At 44.9% G+C, this 25,418-nt stretch overlaps 1 protein-coding gene across 2 annotated transcripts; it reads right to left on the bottom strand.

The window, feature by feature from the left end:
- Positions 1 to 117: 117 nt before the first annotated feature.
- nr2f6b (nuclear receptor subfamily 2, group F, member 6b) lies at positions 118 to 23,852 on the bottom strand. 2 transcript variants are annotated; one of them, XM_024422360.2, is made up of 4 exons: positions 23,136 to 23,852; positions 10,609 to 10,703; positions 7,022 to 7,600; positions 118 to 3,686 (listed from the first exon to the last, which is right to left on the bottom strand). In XM_024422360.2, exons 1-4 carry the CDS (start codon positions 23,399 to 23,401, stop codon positions 3,412 to 3,414), a joined length of 1,215 nt encoding a protein of 404 aa, XP_024278128.1. In that variant the 5' UTR covers positions 23,402 to 23,852; the 3' UTR covers positions 118 to 3,411. The 2 variants fall into 2 exon arrangements, with proteins under 2 accessions (XP_024278128.1, XP_024278127.1); XM_024422359.2 differs by having other exon boundaries at positions 7,022 to 7,603; positions 23,136 to 23,850.
- Between the last annotated feature and the right edge of the window lie 1,566 nt (positions 23,853 to 25,418).

Here is a 25,418-nt window from a genome sequence, read left to right as displayed (position 1 = left end):
CACTATTAACACAGCCATGTCTATACTGTAATGCCTTTTTAATGATGCCCGTTGTCCTGCTCTGTGGATAGTCTGTCTATCAGTCGCTAACCGAAAGCATTCTCAAATCAACCACAGTAAGAGTACTTATACTTTATTTTTAGTAATGCAAAAATAGCCATGGTCAGCAGTAGCAATTATCTTTACATTTTGGTTTGACATCGCAATAAAAACATGATTCTTATGTAGAACTACACAATGAAGTCGTTAGTCAAAATCCCATCAGAGTAAAACAGATTCTTTGATTTCAGGTATTCATACGTCCACTCTGAGTAAGTCAATTGGGAAAAAAAAAAAAAGAAGCATTGTCACATGAAATTGCAGTCCAGGCCAATATCACTAAGAGTATGCACACAGCCTCGTGCACTGTACCGTAGTTTTACTGTTAATACACAGCATACCCTTTAGTCCTTAAAGGGGTCTGTACCTTTAGTTACATTGTATGACGATCACATGAAATGTCTGATCTGAAAGCAACCGCTTCCCCTAGCCCCCTACCCTTCAGGTCTAAGCAGTACGGTCATGGCTCCACCTAGCCTTCTGATAGGCCTTATGACAAGGGTCAACCCTACAGTTAGTTCACTTTCAGGCTAATGACATAATGCTGGTGTGTACGAGGCTTTGATCTCTTTGTGTTTGTCATCGATCACATCACGGAGGGTTCTTAGTTCCGTTTAAAAATGCAAGGGTTCTATTATCAGGTAATCCACTATACAATCGCTGTCATTGGTATAAACCTTGAGGTAACAACGTATAAGACAGGGGTGACTCGTTGTGACTCAGGATGCGTGTGAGGGGATATCTATCATATACATTCACCTCTGCTAGCTTGTGCAAGTGTTCGGGCACCATAGCATGCACTGTAGCATGTATGCTATTGCTTATACTATGGAGAGAGCCCGCTATTTGCATAACATTCAGAGATTTAACATGACCACATATGCAAAATGTACACATGACATTTTACACTATAAGCTCAACATGAATGTAAATCAAACTCAACGATTTACATGAATAGAGAGCTCAGGACAAAACACAATAAAATGGCAGTATGTGGCGTGGCTGTGGCTTCATAATCCCTGTGTCTGAATCTCAAATGGCACCCTATTCCCTTCACAGTGCACTACGTTTGAGTACCAGAGCCCTATGCACTGTAGCTAAGGGGAATAGGGTCCCACATGAGACCCAGGGGCCTAACACAGCAGCCAGAGAGCCACGCAGAGCCTGGGGTCAGAGTCGCGTGGGACGCCATGGGGATGGAGGTAGTAGTGGCACTGGGCCTTTAGTTACAGTCTGTGTTTCAGAGCCCTGTTCTGTGTTTCAGAGCCCTGTTCTGTGTTTCAGAGGCCTGTTCTGTGTTCTCGAACCCTGTTCTGTGTTCCAGAGCCCCGTTCTGTGTTTCAGAGCCCTGTTCTGTGTTTCAGATCCCTGTTCTGTATTCTCGAACCCTGTTCTGTGTTCCAGAGCCCTGTTCTATGTTTCAGAGCCCTGTTCTGTGTTTCAGAGCCCTGTTCTGTGTTTCAGAGCCCTGTTCTGTGTTCCAGAGCCCTGTTCTGTGTTTCAGAGCCCTGTTCTGTATTCCAGAGTCATGTTCTGTGTTTCAGAGCCCTGTTCTGTATTTCGGAGCCCTGTTCTGTGTTCCGGAGCCCTGTTCTGTGTTCCAGAGTCCTGTTCTGTGTTTCAGAGCCCTGTTCTGTATTCTAGAACCCTGTTCTGTGTTCCAGAACCCTGTTCTGTGTTCCAGAGCCCTGTTCTGTGTTTCAGAGCCCTGTTATGTGTTTCAGAGCCCTGTTATGTGTTTCAGAGCCCTGTTCTGTGTTTCAGAGCCCTGTTCTGTATTCTAGAACCCTGTTCTGTGTTCCAGAACCCTGTTCTCTGTTTCAGAGCCCTGTTCCGTGTTTTGTAGCCCTGTTCTGTGTTCCGGAGCCCTGTTCTGTGTTCCAGAGCCCTGTTCTGTGTTCCAGAGCCCTGTTCTGTGTTCCAGAGTCCTGTTCTGTGTTCCGGAGCCCCGTTCTGTGTTCCGGAGCCCTGTTCTGTGTTCCAGAGCCCTGTTCTGTGTTCCAGAGCCCTGTTCTGTGTTTCAGAGCCCTGTTCTGTGTTCCAGAGCCCTGTTCCGTGTTTCGGAGCCCTATTCTGTGTTCCGGAGCCCTGTTCTGTGTTTCAGAGCCCTGTTCTGTGTTCCAGAGCCCTGTTCTGTGTTCCAGAGCCCTGTTCTGTGTTTCAGAGCCCTGTTCCATGTTTCGGAGCCCTGTTCTGTGTTCCAGAGCCCTGTTCTGTGTTCCAGAGTCCTGTTCTGTGTTTCAGAGCCCTGTTCTGTATTCTAGAACCCTGTTCCGTGTTTCGGAGCCCTATTCTGTGTTCCAGAGCCCTGTTCTGTGTTCCAGAGCCCTGTTCTGTGTTCCAGAGTCCTGTTTTGTGTTTCAGAGCCCTGTTCTGTATTCTAGAACCCTGTTCTGTGTTCTAGAACCCTGTTCTGTGTTCCAGAGCCCTGTTCTGTGTTTCAGAGCCCTATTCCATGTTTCGGAGCCCTGTTCTGTGTTCCAGAGTCCTGTTCTGTGTTTCAGAGCCCTGTTCTGTATTCTAGAACCCTGTTCTGTGTTCCAGAACCCTGTTCTCTGTTTCAGAGCCCTGTTCCATGTTTTGTAGCCCTGTTCTGTGTTCCGGAGCCCTGTTCTGTGTTTCAGAGCCCTGTTCTGTGTTCCAGAGCCCTGTTCTGTGTTCCAGAGTCCTGTTCTGTGTTCCAGAGTCCTGTTCTGTGTTCCAGAGCCATGTTCTGTGTTTCAGAGCCCTGTTCTGTATTCTAGAACCCTGTTCTGTGTTTCAGAGCCCTGTTCTGTGTTTCAGAGCCCTGTTCTGTGTTTCAGAGCCCTGTTCTGTGTTTCAGAGCCCTGTTCTGTGTTTCAGAGCCCTGTTCTGTGTTTCAGAGCCCTGTTCTGTGTTCCAGAGCCCTGTTCTGTGTTTCAGAGCCCTGTTCTGTGTTTCAGAGCCCTGTTCTATATTCTAGAACCCTGTTCTGTGTTTCAGAGCCCTGTTCTGTGTTTCAGAGCCCTGTTCTGTGTTCTAGAACCCTGTTCTGTGTTTCAGACAGGTCATTCAAAGAGGTCATGATACAGATCAGGAAATATACTCCAAGACAAATTAATAATTTCCTTGGAATACACGGACAGCTAAACTACCAATGGTTTGATTCCAGCTCCATTCACTGGAAGCTCAGTGTTTGACTCTGTGTGAGTGAGTAGCAATATAGTCCTCCTCTACTAAATCCTCAAGAATTTAGACATTAATGATATCAGTGGCTAATCCCTCTCCATCCCATTCTGGGTTCCAGTTTCCAGGTTCCTCCAGGGTCCTGTGGGTCCCAGGCTCCTGTCCTCACTGCCCAGGGACGTAAGGCCAACTAATGGAGCTCCCAGAGAGTTGCATGTCCCTGATGAGGGTCTCGATGGGTGTCTTGCCCACCAGGCGCATAAAGAACAGCTGGGAGATGAGGTTGGCGGGCACGGCCCTGAGGGCAGGCAGGCGGAGGAGCAGACGGCCGAAGCGCTGGGGTTGACCCGGGTACTGCATCCTCTCGTACTCCATCAGAGCCACCTGGGCCTTCTCCTGCAGAGACTCTACGTGGATGGGGTCTGTCAGACCACACGCATCTGAAGAGGACAACAGAGGACACACAGACAGACGTAAGCATGGATTTAAAGTCAATCAGAAGTTCAGAAATGGTTAGTGCTACAATGGAGAACACAGGCAAGAGCTACAGTGGAGGAGAAAATAATGTCTCACATAGCCTGAGATCAATGAGACATGCTGACTGAAAGAGCAGAAGTACTATTGTAGAGTTGTAGGTCCATATTTCTCATTTGGACAGAGATATAATGCTTTAAAAGGCTGTTCATATGATAAATGCTGACCTACAGACTGACTTTAGAATCTGCATGACTCATTTTGTCTCGATTGAAATACTAGTGGGAGTAAAAATGAACACTCATTCCAAAGTTATGAGCCTGGGCTTGTATCCCACTTCCTCCCATATTCTCTCTTTCTAATCTGAGAGCAGGGAAGAGTTACAGTGACCTGAGAAAGTATTCACACCCCTTGACTTTAAAAAAAATGTGTTGTTGTCACGTCCTGACCTTAGTTCCTTTTTTATGTCTCTATTTTAGTTTGGTCAGGGCGTGAGTTCTGGTGGGCATTCTGTGTTTTTGTTCTGTTTTGAATTTCTGTGTTTGGCCTGGTATGGTTCCCAATCAGAGGCAGCTGTCAATCATTGTCTCTGATTGAGAACCATACTTAGGTAGCCTGTTCCCTGGTGTTTGTGGGTAGTTATTTTCTGTTTAGTGTGTTTTGCACCTGACGGAGCTGTTTCGGTGGTTTCATTTTTCCTCCTCTTGTTGTTTTTGTATTTAAGTGTTCTGTTCTATTAAATATCATGAACACTTACCACGCTGCATATTGTTCCGATCACTCATACTCCTCGTCAGAGGAGGACGAATCCCGTTACAGAATCACCCACCACAACCGGACCAAGCAGCGTGGTAATCAGGAGCAGAGGGTTCTGGACTCCTGGGCATGGGAGTAGATTTTGGACGGTAGGGGACCCTGGGCACAGGCTGGGGAATATCGCCGCCCCCGGGAAGAGCTGGAGGCAGCCAAAGCCGAGCGGCGGCATTATGAGGAGTTAGCACGGCAGCACAACAGGGACAAGAGGCAGCCCCCAAAAATTATTGGGGGGTGGCACACGGGGAGTGTGGCTAAGTCAGGTAGGAGACCTGAGCCAACTCCCCGTGCTTACCGTGGAGAGAGGTGGACTGGGCAGGCACCGTGTTATGCCGTGAGGCGCACGGTGTCCCCAGTGCGCAGGCATAGCCCGGTGCGCTACATCGCAGCTCCTCGTATCGGCCGGGCTAGAGTGGGCATCGAGCCAGGTGCTATGAAGCAGGCACAGTGCATCTGGTCTCCAGTGTGTCTCCTCAGCCCGGGGTATATGGCACCAGCCCTACGCACGGTGTCCCTGGTTCGCCAGCACAGCTGGCCGGGCTACAGGGAGTATCCAGCCAGGACAGGTTGTGCAGGTTCGGTGCTCGAGACCTCCAGTGCGCCTCCACGGTCCGGTCCATCCGGTGCCTCCTCCACGTACCAGGCCTCCGGTGGCAGCCCCACGCACCAGGCTGTCTCTCCGTCTCCTCCCTCCAGGTTCTCCAGCCTGTCCGGCGCTTCCAGAGTCTCCCTCCTGTCTGGCGCTGCCAGAGTCTCCCTCCTGTCTGGAGCTGCCAGAGTCTCCTTCCTGTCCGGAGCTGCCAGAGTCTCCTTCCTGTCAAGGAGCTGCCAGAGTCTCCCTCCTGTCTGGAGCTGCCAGGGTCTCCCTCCTGTCCGGAGCTGCCAGACTCTCCTTCCTGTCTGGAGCTGCCAGAGTCTCCCTCCTGTCCGGAGCTGCCAGAGTCTCCCTCCTGTCCGGAGCTGCCAGAGTCTCTCTCCTGTCCGGAGCGGCCAGAGTCTCTCTCCTGTCCGGAGCTGCCAGAGCCGCCCGTCAGGCAGGAGCTGCCAGAGCCGCCCGTCAGTCAGGAGCTGCCAGAGCCACCCTTCACTCCGGCACTGCCAGAGTCTCCTGCCTGTCCGGCACTGCCAGAGTCTCCCGCCTGTCCGGCACTGCCAGAGTCTCCCGTCTATTCGGGGCCCACTGTAAGGGTCCCCAGTCCGAGGTCGGCGGCGAGGGTCGCCACTCCAGAGGCACCACATAAGTGGGCAAAGAATAAGGTGGAGTGGGGTCCACGTCCCACGCCAGAGCCGCCACCGTGGACAGATGCCCACCCAGACCCTCCCCTATGGGTTTAGGTTTTGCGGCCAGAGTCCGCACCTTTGGGAGGGTGTACTGTCACGTCCTGACCTTAGTTCCTTTTTTATGTCTCTATTTTAGTTCGGTCAGGGCGTGAGTTGGGGTGGGCATTCTATGTTTTTGTTCTATGTTTTGTATTTCTGTGTTTGGCCTGATATGGTTCCCAATCAGAGTCAGCTGTCAATCGTTGTCTCTGATTGAGAACCATACTTAGGTAGCAGAACTGTTTCGGTTTCATTTTTCCTCCTCTTGTTGTTTTTGTATTTAAGTGTTCTGTTCTATTAAATATCATGAACACTTACCACGCTGCATATTGCTCCGATCTCTCCTCGTCAGAGGACAAATCCCGTTATAGTTGTTACAAAGTGGGATTAAAATTTATTTAATTGTCATTTCTTGTCAACGATCTACACACAAAAAATCATGACAAATAAGATACTAATATATATTGATGAGATAAGTATTCAACCCCCTGCGTCAATACATGTTAGAATCACCTTTGGAAGAGATTACAGCTGTGAGGGTTTCTGGGTAAGTCTTTAAGAGCTGTGAGGGTTTCTGGGTAAGTCTCTAAGAGCTGTGAGGGTTTCTGGGTAAGTCTCTAAGAGCTGTGAGGGTTTCTGGGTAAGGCTCTAAGAGCTGTGAGGGTTTCTGGGTAAGTCTCTAAGAGCTGTGAGTCATTCTGGGTAAGTCTCTAAGAGCTGTGAGGGTTTCTGGGTAAGTCTCTAAGAGCTGTGAGGGTTTCTGGGTAAGTCTCTAAGAGCTGTGAGTCTTTCTGGGTAAGTCTCTAAGAGCTTTCCCCACCTGGATTGGGCAACATTTGCTCATTATTCTTTTCACTGTAACTCAACTTCACTGTCTTCTTCACTGTCTTCTTGGTAAGCAACTCAGTGTAGATTTGGCCTTATTGTCCTGCTAAAAGGTGAATTCATCTCCCAGTGTCTGTATAGGGGTCTTGGTTTGGGCCTTAGAGAGACGACCAACCAGTACACTGACCTGCAGACAAGAGGGCGGTGGCCTTAGAGAGACGACCAACCAGTACACTGACCTGCAGACAAGAGGGCGGTGGCCTTAGAGAGACAAACAACCAGTACACTGACCTGGAGACAAGAGGGCGGTGGCCTTAGAGAGACGACCAACCAATACACTGACCTGGAGACAAGAGAGCGATGGCCTTGAGGCAGCTGTACTCTGCCGAGTCCACCTGAAGTCGGGTCAGCTTGTCCACCTGGTCCTGGAACACCCTCACCTGGTCCATGAAGGACACCACCCTCTCTGCTGACATGGGTGAGGAGTGGAAGCCGGCGGCGGCCAGCAGTGGGGCCATGTGTAGTGGCAGGGCGGACTGGGCTGCGTTCAGGATGAACAGCTCGCTCCAGCTCAGTCTCAGCAGAGCCACCTGCTCAGAGACGGGCAGCTCAGGGAAGTAGGGGATGTTCCTGGCCCACTCGATGGTGCTGAAGAGGAGGCGTGCCGCCAGCTCACAGATGTTGTCGATGCCCATGACGGAGCCTCCTCCAGCACCTTGCATCTGCTGCTGCTGGCCGTATTGGGGACCGTAGCGGCTGCTGGGGTACGGTTCAGCACGGAGCAGCTGGGAGATGAGCTCAGACACAGGCTGGCCGTTGAAGAATTCGCCCCCTACTGGCCCGGCCCCAGTACCACCACCTCCGCCGACCAAAGAAGTGGGACTGATGCCTGAGTGGGATGGAGGGATACGCCCACGCTGGACTGCTGGAGGGAAGAGAGAGAGGGAGGAGAGGGGAAGAGAGGGAGAGAAAGGGCTTTGTAGAGGTTATAGAGGCTGATGTAAAATAGGGGACTTTTTAAACTTTTTTTTGATTTGGGAAGGGTTGTTAAATTTTTCTTTTGAATTGGGAAGGATAGTGTGTTTTTTTTTATTGTGCACAGAGGAGCATGGTGTTTTTTTCCCTGGTTTACATTGACCCTTCTGCAGGTTTTACTAAATCATTACAGGTTTCACTAAATCATTACAGGTTTCACTATAACATCTCTTCCACCCTAGACATATTTTCTCATCTGCTTGCATGAGTCTCCTATATTAAGGTGTTTTGGTGCTTCCAAAACATTTACTATATCACAGGTAAGTATAGTCTAGTCTAACAGTCTAACCTGTCCTCTATCCACCATTCATAGTGACAATAGTGATAGGTGGATTGTTTGCCCAGATCTATAATATGCTAACTAGCATCAAACCACACATAAAATCATTCAAAGCTGCACCAATGTTTTATGTAAGTGGAGAGGCCAGGTACTTCATTGCGCATGAAAGAACAGTGAAGACATGAGACACTCAGCTCAAAACACTTCCCTAATGATCATGTTTAGGGACAATTCACATATCCTTCCTAGACTAGCCTTGCAACAAATAACTGCATGATGGTTTTCAAGTGAGAACAACATTCCTCTCTAGGCTGTAGACTGCATTGAAAATGTCATTTGAATAATGGAGCGAAAGCCCTATAATTTGAATATTTCATTCCATTAATTTAATTTGGATCAGTTTTGGGTCTAGAGAGACATAATGAGATGCGCTGTCATAATGTTCCCAGGAAAGTCATGCTCTCTCTGCCTCCAATATAGCCAAAATATTTGTAATTTCACTTTCAAAATGTATTACCTTTTAGGTGTGGCATAAACACAACCAGTCTCAATGTTTTAATCTGATTAGGCTATTTAAAAATTATCCTGTAGGAATCGTCCAAAATAAAATTCCAGCATCCAAACTGTGCAGATTGTGGTGTTGAAAACACAAACTATGAAGTTGAAGCTCCCCCAAGTCGGTATGCTTTGCTTATTGGTTGTGGTGCATTGGTGGAAAATTTGTTGCATATATTTTATATAAATATAGCATCAACATTTTGAAAATCGGATTTCCACCTCAGGGTTTTCTTGCAAGACGAAAGATATGCTGACAGAGCTGTAGATGCCTAGCCCAAGGGTTTCCCAAACTGGGTCCCGGGGCCCCCTCGTGCACGTTTAGTTTTCTTCTGCCCTAACACTACACAGCTGATTCAAATAATAAACTAATCATCAAGCTTTGATCATTTAAATCCGCTGTGTAGTTTCAGGGCAAAAACCAACATGTGCACCACTTGGGGTCCCCAGGACCCAGTTTGGGAAACGCTGACCCAGCTGATTATTGTCTGCAGCTCTGATCGTAGTGGGGCAGCAGGTAGCCTAGTGGTTAGAGCGTTGGAACAGTAACCGAAAGGTTGCAAGATTGAATCCCCGAGCTGACAAGGTAAAAATCTGTCGTTCTGAACAAGGCAGTTAACCTACTGTTCCTAGGCCGTCATTGAAAATAAGAATCTGTTCTTAACTGACTTGCCGAGTTAAATAAAGATAAATGTAGTGTCTAATGAAACATGCAAGGAGAGTTAGCTTGTCCGTGGTGGTCGGCGGACCCTCAACCTCCTGGCCCGTAGCCTGCGGGGCGCATGCTGAAGTGTCGAAGTTGATATCCACATTTATAAACACAGGGTAGCTACAGTTACACTATATATATACAAAAGTACAGTATGTAGACACTCCTTCAAATGAGTGAATTGGCTATTTCAGGAGTGATGAGTCACGTTTCACCGTCTGATGGACAAATCTGGGTTTGGCGGATGCCAGGTAAACACTACCTGCCCAAATACATAGTGCCAACTGTAAAGTTTGGTGGAGGAGGAATAATGGTCTGGGGCCTGTTTTTCATGGTTCGGGTTAGGCCCTGACCTCAACCCCATCGAACGCCGACTGCGAGCCAGGCCTAATCGCCCATCATAAGTGCCCGACCTCACTAATGCTCTTGTGGCTGAATGCAAGTCCCCACAGCAATGTTCCAACAGCTAGTGGAAAGCCTTCCCAGAAGAGTGGAGGCTGTTATAGCAGCAAAGGGGGGGATCAACTCCATATTAATGCCCATGATTTTGGAATAAGATGTTCGACGAGCAGGTGTCCACATACTTTGGTCATGTAGTGTATTTGTGGCCGTAAACACTATTGCGAGGGAAGGTGTCCAATTTTTTTTTAGTACAAGGGGAGGGTCATGTCAAAATATTTTTTACGTTGGGGAGGGGTGGGGGTGGGGAAGTCTTTTTTTTTTAATGACACCTCAAGTTGGACCCACCAACCGGCGAAGGTGATCCAAGCATTTCCAGGTAATGTGGAAACACTGTGGCCTGGCTTCGTCAGTGCTGTCGTTGGGTGACTCTGACCCCTGAATGAATATCCCTGCTGAATATAGCTCTGGGCTGGTGTCAGCTCAAAGCAGAATACAGGCTTGGTTATTCAACCTTCACACTGCCTGGGAAATGCCTCTGGCACCTAGCCCTGAATGATACGTACTACGTAGTGGTACTTAGAGACTAGGGGTCAAGAGTGTGTTGGTTAGAGGATAGAGCTAAACTGGTTTACAAATACTATGCCACATGAAACAAGTATAAAACATGTTTGCATTTATATGAAACTGTGAGGCAGTTTTCCTCACCCATTAACACCTTTAAAATAGCGTTGGGGCTTTTAAAATTGAGCTTGATGTAGTTTACAGTGTAAATATGCAAATATTTTGGCCACCTGACAAGAGTTGTGAAATGTCGGCTCTGTTTCTAATGGCAGGGGCAAACTATGTTGATGCAGTCAGTTACGATATATGGAACATTTGGATTGGCCTCTGCTTTAGGCATGGTCTGACTGGCGGAGATGTTGTGCAATAGGTAAGATAGGATAGTTACCTTCTTTGCGCATGCCAACACGGAAGCATTTCTTCAGCCGGCAGTATTGGCACTGGTTGCGGTGATGCTGGTCTATCTGGCATTCTCGATTCGACCTGCACAACAGAACATTAAACATAGAACTTAGAATGCGTTATCATAACAAATTTAGAACATAGAACGTGTTATCATAATGAATTTAGAACATAGAACGTGTTATCATAACAAAATTAGAATGTGTTATCATTCTCTCTACAATTTCTCTCTCTCTCTCTCTCTCGCTCTCTCTCTCTCTCTCTCTCCCTGTATAGCTGTGTAGGCCAGTATAGCTGTATTCAACTGGGCATACACTGGTTGGATCAATATTGTTTCCACATCATTTCAATGAAATTACTCCACGAGGGAGGCAAAAGGGTGCTTAGCCCGCTCAGTTGAAACTTGTGCCTCCTTAGTTTTAGTTGTATGTCGCTCTATAAAAATAACTAAAAAGTTAAAATGATTTGAGTGATAGGTTGGCACAAAATCTGTATCTCCACTGCGCTGTGTCAGCACAATGGACACGGTGTGTGTAGGGGACTATGGAAAGCCACTGGGGCAGGTAGGTATGATTCCTTTGGGGTTCCACAAAAAGCGGAGGGAAAACGCTTCTCATCTGTGGTAGGCTAAGTGAATAACGAGGTACGACTCCGCCTGTAATATTATGATTTTGATTTATAACTGCGGGGGTCAAGTTTACTGTTGAAGCTGCTTCTCTCAACTCTGCCTCACGCCCCACCACTCCAGAGTTTAGTTAGCTTCTTAGTTAGCTGTAAAATACGTTAGTGTCATTAGCCTTAGCCTATTTAGCTAGCTCGAACCAGTTAAACTGCCACAATGGATATCAGAAATTGGCTTTGCCAAAGTACCCAAACAAAGCCAAAAGGAGGAGAACGTCCAACCATCGAGGCCGCCGCCAAGCCTAGCAGCGCTAATGCTGCCGAGCTCCAGCTAGCTCTGCCTGCATAGCCTGATCTTACAAGAAGTTGCAGGACGTCAAGGACGCTGCAACTCTTCTGAAAAAAAGTATGAAACAATCTAGCTGGTTGGTTTTTGATCAAAATCTTGCTTTTAGCGTGTATGATTCTGTCCATGGTGTTGATAGAACGCAGGGAGATTTCACGCCATTGAACCGGTCACTTCTTGGTTAATAGCATTTGAACGTTTATGTTTATTGTGTTATAGCGTGATATAAGCAGAATTCAATATAATTCAAATGCCAGAACCTAAATGACGCTCCTGGGCAGTAGCTACACATCGTTATGTTTCATCATAGAAATACATTCATTCTGGCATCCCGAGTGGCGCTGCGGTCTAAGGAACTGCATCGCAGTGCTAGAGGCATCACTACAGACCCGGGTTTGATCCCAGGATGTGTCGCGACCGGGAGACCCATGAGGCGGTGTATAATTGGCCCAGTATCATCCAGGTTAGGGGAGGGTTTGGCTGGCTGGGATGTCCTTGTCCCATTGTGCTCTAGCGACTCCTTGTGGCGGGCAAGGCGCAGTGCACGCTGACTTGTGTTGTACGGCTGGCTTCCGGGTTAAGCTGGCAGGTGCGGTTTGGCGAGTCATGTTTTGGGGGACGCATGACTTGCCTCTCCAGAGCCCGTTAGGGAGTTGCAGAGATGAGACAAGATCGCAATTGGGGAGAAAAAGGGAGTAAAATAAATACAAATATTCATTCTACTATGGTATTCTTGGTACACTATTTGTTTTCATGGTTGCAAATGGAACTGTGTGCCATATCCCAACATGTTGCTGAAGCCTATAGGCCTATTTACTTGACAAGACTGCTTTGCATGGCTGCATATCACTGTAGTAGGCTGGAGGCTGCATCTCACTGTAGTAGACTGTAGACTGCATCTCACTATAGTAGACTGTAGACTGCATCTCACTGTAGTAGGCTGTAGACTGCATCTCACTGTAGTAGACTGTAGGCTGCATCTCACTGTAGTAGGCTGTAGGCTGCATCTCACTGTAGTAGGCTGAAGACTGCATCTCACTGTAGTAGGCTGTAGGCTTTATCTCACTGTAGTAGGCTTTATCTCACTGTAGTAGGCTTAATCTCACTGTAGTAGGCTTTATCTCACTGTAGTAGACTGTAGGCTTTATCTCACTGTAGTAGGCTTTATCTCACTGTAGTAGGCTTTATCTCACTGTGGTAGGCTTTATCTCACTGTAGTAGGCTTTATCTCACTGTAGTAGGCTTTATCTCACTGTAGTAGGCTGCATCTCACTGTAGTAGGCTTTATCTCACTGTAGTAGACTGTAGGCTTTATCTCACTGTAGAAGACTGCATCTCACTGTAGTAGGCTTTATCTCACTGTAGTAGGCTTTATCTCACTGTAGAAGACTGCATCTCACTGTAGTAGGCTTTATCTCACTGTAGTAAACTGCATCTCACTGTAGTAGACTGCATCTCACTGTAGTAGGCTGCATCTCACTGTAGTAGACTGGAGGCTTTATCTCACTGTAGTAGGCTGCATCTCACTGTCGTAGACTGTAGGCTTTATCTCACTGTAGTAGAGTGTAGGCTGCATCTCACTGTAGTAGGCTTTAGGCTGTGTTTAGGTTATTTTGATCTCCATTCACCTTTTGTTTACTGAGTTGGACTACTGTTATTGTAACTAGCCTAAATACAGATTGTCATTATCGATCTGATATTTACTTTACTTACTACTTGGTACCACTGGTTTGTTCCGTTCGCTTTCATTCGTTAGCATTTGCAGTTGTGTCGGCATTGTTAGCCAAACTGTTTGAATGCTTGAATAACAAGGCTACTACTTTCAGCATTTAGTTAGCATTATTTAGTTAGCATTATTTAGTTAGCATTATTAAGTTAGCATTATTTAATTAGCATTATTTAGTTAGCATTATTTAGTTAGCATTATTAAGTTAGCATTATTTAGTTAGCATTATTTAGTTAGCATTATTTAGGTAAGACAGCTGTGTGTACGGCTGCATTCACATATGCTGTTTGTAATAGGTGAATTATAGCCTATATTCATTGGCAAAACGGCCTTGCTTTACCGTGCAAAACCATTGTACCATTGTGCTGAAACAGTGCAGTGGAGATGGGCTGGAGGTTTCGCGCCAACCTGTATCCTCAAAAGTCTCTTGGTTTACTGTCATATAGCGTGATATAAGCAGAATTCAATATCATTCCAATGCAAGAACCTAAATAAATGGTGCCCCCTCACCGATTTCAACTGCCCGGTTACACACTTTATCCTGGCACGGATAGCTGTCTAGGCACGGGGTCTGATAGCTGTGTAGGCACGGGGTCTGATAGCTGTGTAGGCACTGGGTCTGATAGCTGTGTAGGCACGGGGTCTGATAGCTGTGTAGGCACTGGGTCTGATAGCTGTCTAGGCACGGGGTCTGATAGCTGTGTAGGCACGGGGTCTGATAGCTGTGTAGGCACTGGGTCTGATAGCTGTCTAGGCACTGGGTCTGATAGCTGTGTAGGCACTGGGTCTGATAGCTGTGTAGACACTGGGTCTGATAGCTGTCTAGGCCTGTATAGATGTCTAGGCCTGTATAGATGTCAAGCCTGTATAGATGTGTAGGCCTGTATAGATGTGTAGGCCTGTATAGATGTCTAGGCCTGTATAGATGTCTAGGCCTGTATAGATGTCTCTGCCTGTATAGATGTGTAGGCCTGTATAGATGTCTAGGCCTGTATAGATGTCTAGATGTGTAGGCCTGTATAGCCGTATAGCCTGTATAATCTTGGTTACCCAGAAGTAAACTTCTCTTGAGAAAGTTTGTCATTTCATATTTTACTTCTGGGGGGGTCCTGTATGTCCTGTATGATTCAAAATGTAGGAAACAGATTAAGAGCATTTGAACCACTGTGTAGTAAACTGTACAGTAACAGGTCAATGGACAGAGAGAAGGGAAAGTTAACCATAGGAACGTTATCATTTGGGTCATTTGTAAAATGGCGGTTTTCAATCTGAACTGGATAACAAGTAAGCGTAAATCTTCCCATGCAGCATTTTTGAGACAATGTGCAGTTGAGCTTATTTTCCCTTCACACTGTAAACATAGAGTAAATGCTGTAAACATAGTGTAAACACTGTAATTATAGAGTAAACATAAAGTAAACATAAAGTAAACAGTGTAAACATAGTGTAAACACTGTAAACAGAGTAAACAGATTAAACGCTGTAAACATAGAGTAAACGCTGTAAACATAGAGTAAACAGTGTAAACATAGAGTAAACATAAAGTAAACATAGTGTAAACAGTGTAATTATAGAGTAAACATAAAGTAAACATAGTGTAAACATTGTAAACAGAGTAAATGCTGTAAACCTAGAGTAAACACTGTAAACATAGCATAAACACTGGAAACAGAGTAAACATAGTGTAAACACTGTAAACATAGAGTAAACATAGCGTAAATGCTGTAAACATAGAGTAAACACTGTAAACACTGTAAACATAGAGTAAACACTGTAAACACTGTAAACATAGAGTAAACATAGTGTAAACGAGGTAAACATAGTGTAAACACTGTCAACATAGTGTAAACACTGTCAACATAGCATAAACACTGGAGACATAGTAAACAAAGTGTAAACACTGAAAAAAATAGTGTGAATGTGGTAAACATAGTGTAAACACAGAGTAAACATGGTGTAAATGCTGTCAACACAGTGTCAACACAGTCAACATATAGTGTCAACACAGTCAACATAGTGTCAACACTGTCAACATTGTGTAAAGACTATAAACATAGTGTCAACACTGTCAACATAGTGTCAACATAGTGTCAACACTGTAAACATAGTGTCAACATTGTCAACATAGTGTCAACACTGTCAACACTGTCAATATAGTGTCAACACGGTGTCAACACTGTCAACATAGTGTCAACACTGTCAACATAGTGTAAACACTGTAAACATAGAGTAAACATAGTGTAAACACTGTCAACATAGTGTAAACACTGTCAACATAGTGTAAACACTGTCAACATAGTGTCAACACTGTCAACATAGTGTCAACACTGTCAACATAGTGTAAACACTGTCAACACAGTGTCAACACTGTCAACACAGTGTCAACACTGTCAACATAGTGTCAACACTGTCAACATAGTGTAAACACTGCAACCACCAGCTCCATGAATCTAAACATGCATTCTTACATCACAGGACCAACATTTGTTTATCCCTTACAGCACTGAAACCTGTTTGGCAGCTTTTTAATTTAATATAGACCTTAGATAGTAAACAATAAACAAAGGGTCATATTCCTCAGGAGTGTGATGTGGTAGTGCAGTCAATATATTATTGACTATAAACTAGGTGGGAGTGGGAAAGGCACATTTGTATGGTTCTGATAAAAAACTATATGTATTTTGCCATGTGTATATTATACACCTGAAAATCTAAAACATAAACCTGAGTTAAAGCTGCAACACAGCCTAACCCAGAGTGGAATCCCCTAAGGGAAATATGATCTAACAAGTTACAGGTTCTATATTTATGCTGTACCTATGATTTATACAAAGGGTGTGTCTAATCCTGAATGCTGATTGGTTAAAACCCGCATTCCAGCCAGTGTCTATTCCACAAGTTACCACAGGCTAAATCTATGACGTTAAAATGCCTACGGTATTTACTCTGTTCCATCTGACTGCGCAATCCACTGTCTCTTCAGCCCAGCCAGGCAATTTATAAACTCGATGTCCACTATATAAAGCATCTAGACATTATTTATTTTAGACTAACATTTAGTTATCAACAGTGTAAACCTTGCTGTCTGTCTCTCCGATATTTGCAACATTGTTTCAATATTCAAATTCGATTTCCAGCTGCCCTATAGTAATGAACGTGTCGGGACTCGGGACGAGACAGATAGGCATGCAACGTTTCTCCGCCAGTCAAAATCATGAATCAGCTGGCATAATCTTTATGGATATATACAAAGAAATGGAAATGGAAAAAAGTGCAGCTAGTTTGCAGTCTTTCCAGCTTCAGTTTGAATCCCCGCATCCCTGGGAGGGGTGCGTCACCTGAGTGGGTTGAGTCACTGATGTGATCATCCTGTCTGGGTTGGCGCTATACTCAGCCTTGTCTCTGGATGGTAAGTTGGTGGTTGAAGATATCCCTCTAGTGGTGTGGGGGCTGTGCTTTGGCAAAGTGGGTGGGGTTATATCCTTCCTGTTTGGCCCTGTCCGGGGGTGTCCTCGGATGGGGCCACAGTGTCTCCTGACCCCTCCTGTCTCAGCCTCCAGTATTTATGCTGCAGTAGTTTATGTGTCGGGGGGCTAGGGTCAGTTTATTATATCTGGAGTACTTCTCCTGTCCTATTCGGTGTCCCGTGTGAATTTAAGTGTGCTCTCTCTAATTCTCGCTTTCTCTCTTTCTTTCTCTCTCTCGGAGGACCTGAGCCCTAGGACCATGCCTCAGGACTACCTGACATGATGACTCCTTGCTGTCCCCAATCCACCTGGCCGTGCTGCTGCTCCAGTTTCAACTGTTCTGCCTTATTATTATTCGACCATGCTGGTCATTTATGAACATTTGAACATCTTGTTCTGTTCTGTTATAATCTCCACCCGGCACAGCCAGAAGAGGACTGGCCACCCCACATAGCCTGGTTCCTCTCTAGGTTTCTTCCTAGGTTTTGGCCTTTCTAGGGAGTTTTTCCTAGCCACAGTGCTTCTACACCTGCATTGCTTGCTGTTTGGGGTTTTAGAATGGGTTTCTGTACAGCACTTTGAGATATCAGCTGATGTACGAAGGGCTATATAAATACATTTGATTTGATTTTGATTTGATTTGAAGTGACTGTGTTAGCTGTGTTGTTGGCCAGCTCCTCTGAACAACAGTGTCCTGACGAGAGAGCAATGTTTTTTTTATGCCAGGTGAAATTGTGACTCATTAGCTCATTGCTATGGATGTATCCAAATAAATGTCTCTAGAAAACAGCTTAAACAAATGCAAATGTAGCTACTTTGCTGTTATTCTAGCTGCTTTTTTAAATGTGACTGTAAATTAGCTGTAGATGGCTAGCTAGCAAGCAAGAGATAAGAATGTTGCCAGCCAGTAACGAATGACTTGGTCGCGTCCATAGATCCAGAACAAAAATACTGAACAACTGAGTCGCATCTCTAACCAACGACCAGCCGGCTTGGGTAGCAACCCTAGATTTGTGTCGGGACTATATCTTGTGGAAGGATGAAATAGTATGAATAATTCCTAAAAATATATATTTTTTTAATCATTATTTGAATATGTTAGTAACCCGTTGTATAAAGGTGATAATGCCCTCATAGCCGGTGTTTGGAGGATATATTGGTACGGTTTGCAGCACCCGTGCCAATATGTCCTCCAAACACCGGCTTAGAGGGCATTTTCACTTAAATGAACACCATGAACAGAATATGAATTTTTGAGATCCTAGTACACAGTAACTTTTGACATTAACTTACGTGTTTCTTGTACTTTTTCTAAACCTTATTTTTTTATTACTATGTTCTTGTTTTGCACGTGAACATATTTTCTTGTGATTATACAGAGAGGCTGCACCTACCTGCAGAGACGCCGGAAAACGTGTGGCGAGACAGAATTTGCACCAGTACTTTTCAATATGACCACACCACTTTCAAAGCGGCAGCACTTTTCAGCGCATTTTCACAGTTCTACATTTACCTGCCATGTCACAGTCTACCATTGAAACAATTGAAGACTAAAATGCAGAAACATTGTGGCACTAGGCGCCATTTAAAAAAAGATGCCAAGGCAGCAGCTACTCTTCCTGGGGTTTATTATGGATCCCCATTAGTTCCTGCCAAGGCAGCAGCTACTCTTCCTGGGGTTTATTATGGATCCCCATTAGTTCCTGCCAAGGCAGCAGCTACTCTTCCTGGGGTTTATTAAGGATCCCCATTAGTTCCTGCCAAGGCAGCAGCTACTCTTCCTGGGGTTCAGCAACATTAAAACAGTTATACAACTTTAAAAACATTACAACACATTCATAATATATTTCACAACACACTGTGTGCCCTCAGGCCCCTACTCCAATAACACATTCTACTGTTTGCATCAGTTACCAGATGTGGGATAGAGTTCCATGTAGTCATAGTCTGTTCTTGACTTGGGGACTGTGAAGAGACCTCTGGGGACATGTCTTGTAGGATATGCATGGGTGTCTGAGCTGTGTGCTAGTCGTTTAAACAGACAGCTCAGTGCTTTCAACATGTCAATACCTCTCATAAATACAAGTAGTGATGAAGTCAATTTCTCCTCTACTTTCAGCCAGGAGAGATGGACATGCATATTATTAATGTTTGCTCTCTGTGTACATCCAAGGGCCAGCCTTGCTGCCCTGCCCTGTTCTGAGCCAATTGCAATTTCCCTAAGTCCCTCTTTGTAGCACCTGACCACATGACTGAACAGTAGTCCAGGTGCGACAAAACTAGAGCCTGTAAGACCTGCCTTGTTGACAGTGCTGTTTAGAAGGTAGAGTAGCTCTTTATTATGAACAGACTTCTCCCCATCTTACTACTGTTGTATCAATATGTTTTGACCATGACAGTTTACAATCCAGGGTTACTCCAAGGAGTTTAGTCACCTCAACTTGCTCAATTTCCACATTATTTATTACAAGATTTAGTTGAGGTTTAGGGTTTAGTGAATGATTTGTCTTAAATACAATGCTTTTAGTTTTGGAAATATTTAGGACTAACTTATTCCTTGCCACCCATTCGGAAACTAACTGCAGCTCTTTGTTAAGTGTTTCAGTCATTTCAGTTGCTGTAGTAGCTGATGTGTTTAGTGTTGAGTTATCCGCATACATAGACACACTGTATTTACTCAAAGCCAGTGGCATGTCCTTAGTAAACATTGAAGAAAGTAAGGGGCCTAGACAGTTGCCTTGTGGAATTCCTGATTTTACCTGGATTCTGTTGGAGAGGTTTCAATTAAAGAACACCCTCTGTGTTCTGTTAGACAGGTAACTCTTTTTCCACAATATAGCAGGGGGTGTAAAGCCATAATACATAGTTTTTTTTCCAGCAGCAGAATATGATCGATAATGTCTAAAGCGGCACTGAAGTCTAACAAAACAGTTCCAACAATCTTTTTATCATACATTTCTCTCAGCCAATCATCAGTCATTTGTGTAAGTGCTGTGCTTGTTGAATGTCCTTCTCTAGAAGCATGCTGAAAGTCTGTTGTCAATTTGTTTACTGTAAAATAGCATTGGTATCTGGTCAAACACAATTTTTTCCAATACTTTACTACGGGTTGGTAACAGGCTTATTGGTCAGCTATTTGAGCCAGTAAAGGAGGCTTTAGTACTCTAAGGTATCGGAATTACTTCTGCTTCCCTCCAGGCCTGAGGGCACACACTTTCTAGTAGGCTTAAATAGAAGATATGGCAAATAGGAGAGGCAATATCGTCCTCTATTATCCTCAGTAATCTTTCCTCCAAGTTGTCAGATCCTGTTGGCTTGTCATTGTTGATAGACAACAATATTTTTTTTCACCTCTTCCGGACTCACTTTACGGAATTCAAACGTACAATTTTTGTCTGTTAATAATTTGGTCATATATACTTGGATGTGTCACACAAGCTCATAGATCGGACCCGCCGAGTGCTGAAGCGTAAGAGTTGTCTGTTGCTCGGATACAACATGTTCCAAACTGCCTCTGGAAGCAACGTCAACACATGAACTGTTCGTCGGGAGCTTCATGAAATGGGTTTCCATGGCCGACAGCCGCACACAAGCCTAAGATCACCATGCGCAATGCCAAGCGTCAGCTGGAGTGGTGTAAAGCTCGCCGCCACTGGACTCTGGAGCAGTGGAAATCCGTTCTCTGGAGTGATAAGTCATTCTTTACCATCTGGCAGTCCGACGGACGAATCTGGGTTTGGCGGATGCCAGGAGAATGCTACCTGACCAAATGCATAGTGCCAATTGTTAAATTTGGTGGAGGAAGAATAATGGTCTGGGGCTGTTTTCATGGTTCGGCCTAGGCCCCTTAGTTCCAGTTAAGGGAAATCTTAACGCTACAGCATACAATGACATTCTAGACAATTCTATGCTTCCAACTTTGCCCTTTCCTGTTTCAGTATGATAATGCCCCCGTGCACAAAGCAAGATCCATACAGAAATGGTTTGTCGAGATCGGTGAGCAAGACCTTGACTGGCCTGCACAGAACCCTGACCTCAACCCCATCGAACACCTTTGGGATTGGAATTGGAACGCCGACTGCGAGCCAGGCCTAATCGCCCAACGCCAGTACCCGACCTCACTAATGCTCTTGTGGCTGAATGGAAGCAAGTTCCCACAGCAATGTTCCAACATCTAGTGGAAAGCCTTCCCAGAAGAGTAGAAGCTGTTATAGCAGCAATGTTCCAACATCTAGTGGAAAGCCTTCCCAGAAGAGTGGAGGCTGTTATAGCAGAAAAGGGGGGAGGGGGGGGACCAACTCCATAATAATGTCCATGATTTTGGAATGAAATGTTTCACGAGCAGGTGTCCACATACTTTTGGTCATGTAGTGTATCTCTCGCGCTCTCTCTCTCTCTGCTGCTTCTCCTTCATTTGTAAATAAATGTATTTGTTCAAAGCTGTTCAACTATTGTTTTTCTGTCTCTTTGAGTCAATTACTCACCACATTTTATACAATGCAGTGCTAGCTAGCTGTAGCTTAAGCTTTCAGTATTAGATTCATTTTCTGATGCTCTGATTGGATGGACAACATGTCAGTTCATGCTGCAAGAGTTCTGATAGGTTGGAGGACGTCCTCTGGAAAATGTAATAATTACTCAATAAGTCTATGGAAAGGGGTGAGAACCATGAGCCTCCTAGGTTTTGTATTGAAGTCAATGTATCCAGAGGAGGATGGAAAATAGCTGTTCTCTGGCTACACCATTGTGCTACCCAGTGGTGTAAAGTACTTAAGTAAAATACTTCAAAGTACTACTTAAGTCGTTTTTTGCGGTATCTTGTACTCTACTTTACTATTTATTTTTTGGAAAACTTTTACTTTTACTTCACTACATTCCTAAAGAACAGAATGTACTTTTTACTCCTTACATTTTCCCTGACACCCAAAAGTACTCGTTGCATTTGGAATGTTAAGCAAGGACAGGAAAATGGTCAAATTCACACACTTATCAAGAGAACACATGGTTATCCCTTCTGCCTCTGATATGGCAGACTCACTAAACACAAATGCTTAATTTGTAAATGATGTCTGAGTGTCGGAGTGTGTCCCTGGCTATCCATACATTTTAAAAACAATAAAATGGTGCCATCAGTTAGTGATTTATACTTTTACTTTTAATACTTAAGTATATTTTTGCAATTGATTTACTTCTGATATTGAAGTATCCTTCGAACCAAATACTTTTAGACTTTTACTCAAGTAGTATTTTACTGGATGAATTCAACTTTAGCTGGAGTCACTTTCTTTAAGGTATCTATACTTTTACTGAAGTATCACAATTGGGTACTTTTTCCACCCATGGTGCTGCCCTACAAAATGCTGTTGAGACTACTGTAGACCTTCATTGAAAAACAGTGTCTTTTAATCAGTTATTTGGTGACGTGAATATATTTAGTATAGTTGTATCTAAAAAGGAAACGTTTTTTTTTTCGTTTCACTATTTTTATTATAATGAAATTCACTGAGTAGCATGGTCCACCTCTTCCTTCTCTGACGAGCAGCCACTGCGGAGCAATATGATTGGCTATTCATTCAAGCACCACTTCGCTCTTGCGTATCACAATTTAGCGAGCACTGAGCAGTACACTACGTAAATTGATAGCTACGTTTACACAGCAAAGGTGAGCTGTCCTTAGCATAAAGAAGTGCCCGTCAATCTACTCGCCGAACTTATTTCATTTAGGCAAAGTGATTTACAAAAGTAAACATTCAACAGTGAACATACCAACAATGTGGTGGCTACTGTTGAAAGCAAAATAAAAATCACTGTAGCGTTGATCTTGACAAGCCTACTGTTGACAGGTCAGTATCGCTTTTGGTATGCCATTGTCTTAAAGGGGCAGCGTCCTATTTTAAAATGTAAAACAAAACAAAAAACGTCTCAAAAAGACGTTAGAAAGACTTTAGAAACAAACATGAATGTGATTAATTAATACCATGACATTCTAAAGATATAGAATAATGACTTGCATTGCTAAATTATATGAATCAGCTTTTTAATCACAATAGCCAAATGTAGCCTATTAATATCTGAATATAGAGAGGAAGCATGCCAATCTATAGGCCCTGCATGAGCCCAATCCGTTTAAAAAAATACACCATGTCCCCACCAGTAGAAATTCTGTTCGGGCTAGCAGATTTTTATCCAGCTGGCCCGGTTGGGTTAAGTTTGAACCCTGTCATAGCCTACGAATAGGACCCAGAGTTTTACACAAACAGGTCATGAGATCAAGAAAAACTCCAGGCCCCAGAAAAGACGTGCCACAAATTTAGCCACAGCACTTTTGATCCAGTGGTGCCACCTCTGCCTACCTGCAGGAGTAGTTGAGGTTCCTTCTGATGCTCCTCTTGAAGAAGCTCTTACAACCCTCGCAGGTGAACACCCCATAGTGTTTCCCACTGGACTTGTCCCCACACACCACGCAGTCCACCACGCACGCCTTGTCTTCGTCTCCCACCTCCACATCGCTCCCGGCCTGGGGCGAGCCCTCCTCATCTCCACGCAGGTAAGCCTTCTCCCCACCCAGTCCGTTGGTCTCCCGGTTAGGATTGCCCCATCCCCCGCTCACCATGGCCATATCTGAGCTAAACGGCCGACACACACACTCTCTCTTACACACGCCTGTTCACTCACCGAGTGCTCTCCTCTTTTCTCTGAAAATCTTCAGCTATAACACTTTAGTTTCTAATCATACTAAATACGTTTTTGAGTTCACTTCCAGGAAAAGTAATAGAGTTGACCTCTTTCCCCTTCTGTCTCTGTGAAATGACCCGGAGGTCCCTCTCACTGCTCTACTTCTCTACTGTCGCTCTCCTTTTCTTCTCCTTCTCTCCCCTGTCTTTCCTGTGACCCAAGTCAATGACTCCTCCTAAAAGTTCTGACACAACGAGCGGTTCAGAGTTCAGGAGGGGGAAAAGGGTGCAGCCTGCCCTTTCACAGAATACAATACATTACACTTAGAGGCTTAGGCTCTCTCCCCCTCTCTCTGTCTCTGTCTCTCCCTCTATCCCCCTCTCTCTCCCTCTCTCTCCCTCTCCCTCTCTCTCCCCCTCTCTCTCCCCCTCTCTCTCTCTCTGTATTTCTCCCTCTCTCTCTCCCTCCCTCTCTTTCTCTCTCTCTCTTTCTCTCTATCCCTCTCTCTCTCTATCCCTCTCTCTCTCTCTATCCCTCTCTCTCCCTCTCTCTCTCCCTCTCTCTCTGTCTCTCCCTCTATCTCTCTCTCTCTCTCTCTCTTTCTGCCTCTCTCTCCCCCTCTCTCTCTCTCTCTCTGTTTCTCTCTCTCTCTCTCTCTCTCTCTCTCTCTCTCTCTCTCTATCCCTCTCTCTCTCTATCCCTCTCTCTCTCTATCCCTCTCTCTCTCCCTCTCTCTCTGTCTCTCCCTCTCCCTCTATCTCTCTCTCTCTCTTTCTCCCTCTCTCTCTCTCCCTCCCTCTCTTTCTCTCTCTCTCTCTGTATTTCTCCCTCTCTCTCTCCCTCCCTCTCTTTCTCTCTCTCTCTTTCTCTCTGTCTCTCCCTCTATCCCACTCTTTCTCTCTATCCCTCTCTCTCTCTATCCCTCTCTCTCTCTATCCCTCTCTCTCTCTATCCCTCTCTCTCTCTCTGTCCCTCCCAGAGGGAAAAAAACACCACTTCCGTAGGATTACTTTACTACTTACGAACTAGTCAGACCAGTTCTGGGCTGTGTAGAAAGTGCCATCTATCTATCTAACAGGCAGAAGCACAGTTTTAGCTCAGCAGTTAGAAAACACAGAACTCATTTCTGTCAAGAATTTCAGATAAAGCAGAGATTCAGAGAATGCTAGAAATGGATTTCTGTCATTCAACCCCCATTAGAAGGTTGAATGACTTTGTCTTTGGTCTGTTGCTAGTAGTCTATGTTTGGTTCACAGTTTACACATGCTCACACCCTCACAAACTTGTATAAACAGCACTTTTGGTTTCACTAGCTTGGCAGAACTATCCTATCTCCCCAGACAGCCAATACTCAAAGACAATAGATGAATCCAGAGAACAACCATACTGAATCTATAGGCAGACTGAATCTATAGGCAGACTGAATCTACAGGCAGACTGAATCTACAGGCAGACTGAATCTATAGGCAGACTGAATCTATAGGCAGACTGAATCTAACGCAGCCTGAATCTACAGGCAGACTGAATCTATAGGCAGACTGAATCTACAGGCAGACTGAATCTATAGGCAGACTGAATCTACAGGCAGACTGAATCTACAGGCAGACTGAATCTACAGGCAGACTGAATCTATAGGCAGACTGAATCTGTAGGCAGACTGAATCTAACGCAGCCTGAATCTACAGGCAGACTGAATCTATAGGCAGACTGAATCTACAGGCAGACTGAATCTATAGGCAGACTGAATCTATAGGCAGACTGAATCTAACGCAGCCTGAATCTACAGGCAGACTGAATCTACAGGCAGACTGAATCTACAGGCACACTGAATCTAACGGAGCCTGAATCTACAGGCAGACTGAATCCATAGGCAGACTGAATCTACAGGAAGACTGAATCTATAGGCAGACTGAATCTATAGACAGACTGAATCTAATGCAGACTGAGTTGAATGCAGACTG

This window comes from Oncorhynchus tshawytscha, linkage group LG05 (genome assembly GCF_018296145.1).
Source record: "Oncorhynchus tshawytscha isolate Ot180627B linkage group LG05, Otsh_v2.0, whole genome shotgun sequence".
In the NCBI taxonomy this organism is placed as follows: domain Eukaryota; kingdom Metazoa; phylum Chordata; class Actinopteri; order Salmoniformes; family Salmonidae; genus Oncorhynchus; species Oncorhynchus tshawytscha.
Note: the sequence above shows the minus strand (reverse complement) of the source record. Positions and strands in the feature narration are given on the sequence as shown.

What these genes read in the sequence shown, in the direction of transcription:
- nr2f6b (XM_024422359.2), bottom strand. Translation starts at nt 23,401, where the DNA reads ATGGCCATGGTGAGCGGGGGATGGGGCAATCCTAACCGGGAGACCAAC. An exon ending in TGTTGGCATGCGCAAAGAAG is followed by an intron (nt 7,604 to 10,608) that starts GTAACTATCCTA and finishes TCTTCCCTCCAG; the next exon opens with CAGTCCAGCGTGGGCGTATC. An exon ending in CATCGCTCTCTTGTCTCCAG is followed by an intron (nt 3,687 to 7,021) that starts GTCAGTGTATTG and finishes TGTCCTCTTCAG; the next exon opens with ATGCGTGTGGTCTGACAGAC.